The sequence below is a fragment of the Priapulus caudatus genome, unplaced genomic scaffold (assembly GCF_000485595.1).
Source record: "Priapulus caudatus unplaced genomic scaffold, Priapulus_caudatus-5.0.1 Scaffold118, whole genome shotgun sequence".
Lineage (NCBI taxonomy): Eukaryota > Metazoa > Priapulida > Priapulimorpha > Priapulimorphida > Priapulidae > Priapulus > Priapulus caudatus.
This window is the reverse complement of record NW_014577179.1, coordinates 32,334-38,815: the sequence shown is the minus strand read 5'-3', so window position 1 is coordinate 38,815 and position 6,482 is coordinate 32,334. Positions and strand designations below refer to the sequence as shown.

The 6,482-nt window shown below is 42.1% G+C and overlaps 1 protein-coding gene across 1 annotated transcript in view; it reads left to right on the top strand.

The window, feature by feature from the left end:
* Positions 1-6,390, top strand: part of LOC106805562 (probable cation-transporting ATPase 13A3) — a gene marked incomplete at its 3' end in the record, with an annotated part of 20,388 nt that extends 13,998 nt beyond the window's left edge. The window contains 6 exon segments of the mRNA XM_014807212.1: positions 152-177; positions 179-273; positions 921-1,045; positions 5,199-5,398; positions 5,639-5,752; positions 6,268-6,390. Coding sequence (XP_014662698.1) covers positions 152-177; positions 179-273; positions 921-1,045; positions 5,199-5,398; positions 5,639-5,752; positions 6,268-6,390 — 683 coding nt within the window.
* Positions 6,391-6,482: the final 92 nt, after the last annotated feature.

Here is a 6,482-nt window from a genome sequence, read left to right as displayed (position 1 = left end):
GGTTCTTGTCGCGTACAAAAAAGCCCCAAACTAAATATTCGACTGCGGATTAGATATTTTCCAGATGATGCGGATAGAAGACGTCATGCGGTGAATTGCAGGAGTTCGTGTTCGACCTATATCTTCGTGTTTTCGCATGCTTGCTTGCCAGTGCCGGCCGACTTCCAGGAGGTGCTGCCGGGAGTATGCCCCACAGCAAGGATACAGGATGCTAGCCCTCGCCTATAAGAGAATGCCTGACATGCAGTGGGACAAAGTGAAAAACATCCACAGGTTTTTTTGGTTTCTACGCGGATCGCTCCTAATTCTCCTTTCTCACCACACACACACGCCGCTGCGCGCACACCACAGCACACACTCTGCACGTCTCTTCCAACATTCTCCCTCCCTCCCCTCTCCCCTCTCTTCCTTCCCTCTCATCTCTCTCTCTCTCTCCTCTCTCTCTCTCTCTCCTCTCTCTCTCTCTCTCTCTACCTTCTCTCTCTCTCTCTCTCTCTCTTGCCTCTCTCTCTCTCTCTCTCGTCCACACACACTTTCTTCTCTCTCTCTCAATCTCTCTTCCTACGTCATCCTCTCTCTCTTCCTACTCACTTCACTCACTCTCTCGTGTCAGCTGTGCGTGCTGTTGCGTGCGTGATGCGGTGCGTGCGTGCCCGTGCGTGGTTGCGTGCATGTCGATCTGTGTTTTCCAGCTCCCTCCCCCTTTGGTTATATTTGGTCTATTAAATTAATTGTAATATTGGTCATTTGAAAGCGTATTGAAATCCCAGTACTTCTATGACTACACAAAATCAATATTAACCGAACTACGAACTTCGTTATTCGAATATTAGTTTCAAAAATATGTCAGCAACTACAATCAGTCACCGTGTCAACATCATCACTTGTATCTGACCAGTATCGTTTTCTGTGCTTGTTAGAGAGGACGTCGAATGCGACCTGGAGTTTCTCGGGCTCGTAGCGCTGGAGAACCGACTGAAGCCTCAAACCACGCCTGTCATATCTCAGCTACGGCAGGCTAACATCCGCACAGTCATGATAACGGGTACGATACCTTCACTCTGCAATACACTCCCGTAATCTCTAAACAAACGATAGAATTATCTCACGATAAATCTATCTTCTCACGCTCTTCTCTCTTCTTTCGTCTATTTTCTCAAGATTCTCTTGTAAAGAGCGCATGTTAGCTGCTATATAACGCCCGGACACCTCCTCTCGGGTATGCTCATCTATATTGCATCGGTAGAATCGTGTTCGAATGCTTCCTGCGCGGTGCTCACACGCCCGTGTCCGCATACGTAACACTGACACAATCACACACTGACTGTACCAAATTAAAGCTTTTTTAGAGATAATGACATTGACGTGAAACGGAGAAGCGATAGCAACAGATATACCAATATTCTATATAAATGACGTCATCGATGACGTAGAACGAGGTCGTGATAGCAGCATAGATATTATATATATATATTATATATATATATTTATTTATTTATTTATTTTTATGTATATAAATAAATAGTACGTTCAAGTATATATTTATAGGATATCTCATGGGTAGGCAATTACGGTGTTGGACGGTACTCCGCCCTCCTGTGCCTAGCGTGATAACACGCTGACCTGCACTCAGCGTTAGCGCGCCACTGCGGCATGATCTTGACAGTCTCAGATTGCGATCATCGGTGATCGGTCGATGGACACAGCTCGGGTACCATGGCCGAAGAGGCAGCCATTTGCTGCGATACAAGTACGTCAATCTTCAAGGACCCGGATGAGCACGAGGGGAAGTCAGCTGGACACCGTCGCCTACGGAAAAGTGAGCAATATAAATTTTTAATATATACAGCTATACTAATATATTTATATATACAATAATATAATATACAATAATACGGATATAGCCGAAATACGGCATTACGTACAATACAATATACAAGTATACAATATACAGATAACGATTGACATATAGCATACACATATACATTATACAATATACAACTATACAATATACGATTTACACATATTATATACATTAAATATACTATTCTCAACACTCTGTCTAATAAACATATTTTCTTCTGTTGCAGGACTCGGACGACTAGTTACACGCTCGTACAGACGTACTAGAAGATGTAAATGCAGGAGCTTAGACCGCTATCCCTTAGCCCTGTGACGGCAAACTTTGACTGTCATCAGATACAGTTATCCCGACTCGTGCTGACCCAGTGGTAATACAACGTATTGTTGTTCAGCCTACTTAGTGTCAATTGCATTTATGGGATGTGTATTGTTAGATAAAATTGAATGTCTTTTACAGTGCTAAAGTTAGAATGCGTTAAACATTACATCACCGAACCTGTCTCGGATGTTATTTGCTCTCGCCTATACGTGCGTACATGAATTAAATTGTCATACATCCATCCGAACACCAAGAATGCAAGTACAATAGAGGCCCCAAAAATAAACATATTAAAGACCGACGAAAGTATAGCTTTATTTTTTCATAGATCTCAAAAACTTTATTTGTTAAAAAAAATTCTAGCTAATATAGAAACGCGTCCTTAACGATAAATAGATGAGCATCACTTCGCGCTTAACCTACTTAAATGTAATTAGGCTAAGTTTTGCAAAGCTAGGATGCTATCGCCAAGCGGCTTGATCCTGTGTGGACAATTAGCGAAACATAGACCCTTTGTATTTATAGTTACTCGTGAACTACAGGTATCAATCCGTGTATTACTATTGTATAGTAATATTCTCCACACAATCCTTCACAGATTTTTACGATTGAGGGAACGGTTTTCTCTCGGGATGTCTTCCTGACCAGAAGGCAGTCGGTCGTTTGAGGTGCTGCCAGAAGCTTTGCGGTTACCTTCGTGGGGCATGTGTGGTGACGGTTGCCAAACGACTGCGAGGGTTACGCAGCCGATACCCGCTTTGATGCGTCGAATAACCACAGACGCGACATGCACACGCCACACACACACACAGCACACACACACACACACACACACACACACACACACACACACACACACACACACACACACACCACACACGCGCGCGGCGCGCGCGTAAATGGGCGTAATTTGTGCTCTTACGAACTTGCATGCTTCTAAACATGTTTTGTTTTTCAAACCAGCTTTAACCACGTTCAGCCACACTGCGCTATATATGCTACGTGTCCCCTCCCTGCGCCCTCCTTCAAAATACGCACGCTTAACTAGGAATCAGAGATGGCAATTCTCGTAACACATGTGTATCAATAGAATCAAGGCTTGTGATATTTTACGTTTACGTCAATATTGGCTGCCCCTGCCTCGAATGTTTAATTCGATATCATCACTCAATTGAACACCGCGTATATATATTGCGATGCCGTTGCACAATAAGTTAAACCGATTCTCCGCATACTTTTAACGCCGCTTTTCAGTATGAATTTCTTAACCCGTGGAATTACTAAAGTTCGAAACGCGTTGTACAGAACATTTTGCAGGGCCACGATCGTACACACACACACACACACACACAACACTAACACACCACACACACACACACACACACACACACACACACACACACACACACACACACACACACACACACACACACACACGCGATACACGCGGTTTGTACTCGTGTAACATATGCGCATTTTTTGTAAACCGAATACACAAAACCGTATATCACTCTCCTCGAATAAAATATTTATAACAAAAAATATATAAGTATTTTATATTTTTAAGTGGTATTGTTAGCAGTAGTATGATGCTAACGTCAGCTGTCACTTTCATTTATCTATTATTGCCAAAATAAATTACGATACGACGCACAGGGAAGTTCCCGGATTAGCGGGCAATAATATATTATTATTGCCTTCTCATCCAGGTTATCATTGCGTGAGTACAGGTCCAGTTGCATTCTGCTACTCGAAAGGTGTCTACAAATAATGACAGTTTGTATTCTTTGGATAAACATGTACCCATTTTCCAGGGGCGAATTACAAATTTTATTTTGTAATTCATACTAAACTACTGTCTGACTACGGGACGCTAAAATTTACCCCCAACATCGTGCTTGTTAGCCGTTGGTGACTGTACTGGGATGTGCGCATGTGCCTGTGTGCTAAGATACTTCGTTATTCTTCAGGCTCTGAAGGCAGCCCATGCCGGCATATCTCTCTCAGAGACGGAAGCATCGGTTGCATCGCCGTTCACGTCCAAAGACCCAGACATCACATGCGTGCCTACTCTTATTAGGTTGAAACATGTCAGATAATGTGTTGTTTATTCCCCCTCTCTCTATTCTGATTCAGTTCTATTCTCTACATCTAACTGACTATTCTCAGACGTTTCTACATACGGAGTATTGAATAGAACTATTGCGCCGGTGTTATTGTCCAAGTGACTAGAATTCACAAAGCGCATTGATGACTAAAAGTAGTGCGTTAATTTGCATTGTGATCTTCTAGAAGGCTGCTCAACAGGGCAATCACACAAGCATCGCGAATTGTGGCGTCTAATCGCACAGAGCTCTTTTAGCGGTAGCTGGTGATGGTATTAGCGCGGTTCTTTAGCTAAGCAAATACCGCGTACAATGAACTGCTGCTATAATTATAATGCACTGAGATCCCAGCCATCTGGCTATCATTACGTTTTATTCTGAAAGCATTAGGTGCGCTACGTGATGCATTATGCTCCACAAACTTTTAAGTGCTAACGTAAACAATGCGTGTTGCCTTTGCCTCTTGCAGGGAGGGAAGATGTGCACTGGTTACATCATTTGCTATCTTCAAATACATGGCTTCCTACAGTCTGGTCCAGTTTGTCAGCGTCATGATTCTCTATTACGTAAGAATCATTCTCCGTTAATAATCGCAATATTAAGCATACGATCTACGTATTCTACATTCGTAATTCGTTAGTTTGTTGTGATGTATAGACTTGATGCAGTGATGGTTTTACTACCTCGTACCTAATCTGTGACTTTACAGGTTGCCTCCAACATAACTGACTTTGAGTTTCTCTACATTGATCTGGTTGAGATGACCGTTCTAGCGTTGACGTGTACGTAAGATTATTATCATATATTATATTATATTATATGTATATACATATAAATAGTACGTTCAAGTATATTATAGGATATCTATGGGTAGAATTAGGTTTTGACGGTACTCCGCTCCTGCTACCTAGGTGATAATACGCTGACTGCACTCAGCGTAGCGCGCCACTGCGGCATGATCTTGAAGTCTCAGAAGGCGATCATGGTGTCGGTCGATGCGACACAGCTGGTACCTGGCACGAAGGCGCCATTGCTGCGATACAAGTACGTCAACTTCAAGGACCCGGATGAGCACGAGGGGAGCGAGCTGGACACCGTCGCCTCGGAAAACGTGAGCAATATAAATTAATAATATATACGCTATACTAATATATTAATATACAATATATAATATACAATAATATACGATATACGATATACGGCATACGACATACAATATACAATATACAATATACAATATACAATATACTAAGATACAATATACTAAGATACGATATACAATATACGATATACAATTTACAATATACTATTCTCAACACTCTGTCTATATAAACATATTTTCTTGTTGCAGGACTCGACCGCAGTACACGTACAACTACAGGATGAAAATGAGGCGTACCGCTTTGCCGTTGACGGCAAAACATTTGACGTCATCAGATACAGTTATCCCGACTTGCTGCCCCGTGTATGTATTGTTGTCAGTACTTAGTGTCAATGCATTTATGGGAGGTGTATTTGTTAGATAAATTGAATGTCTTTTACATGTAAAGTTGAATGTCGTTAAATACATCACCGACCTGTCTCGGATGTTATTGCTCGCTATACGTGCGTATATGAATGATTGTCATCATCGAACCGAACACCAAAATGCAAGTACAATAAGGCAAAAATAAACAATAAAGACCGACGAAAAGTATAGTTTTATTTTTCATAGATCTCAAAAACTTTATTTGTAAAAAAATTCTACTAATATAGAACGCGTCCCTTTAACATAAATAGATGAGCATCACTCGGTTAACCTACTTAAATGTAATTGGCTTGATAGTTTACGTCAAACGTCTATAGCTGATGCCACTATCGCCAAGCGGCTTGCATCCTGTGTGGAATAGGAACATAGACCCTTTGTATATAGTTACTCCGTGAGTACAGGTACAATCCGTGTATTCTATTGTATAGAATATTCTCCACACATCCTTACAGATTTTAGTGAGGGGAACGGTTTTCTCTCGGATGTCTCCTGACCAGAAGGCAGTCGTCGTTGAGGTGCTGCAGAAGCTTGGTTACTTCGTGGGCATGTGTGGTGACGGTGCCAACGACTGCGGGGTACGCACCGATACCGCTTGATGCGTCGAATAACGCACACGCACACGCACACAGCCACACACACACACACACACACACACACACACACACAC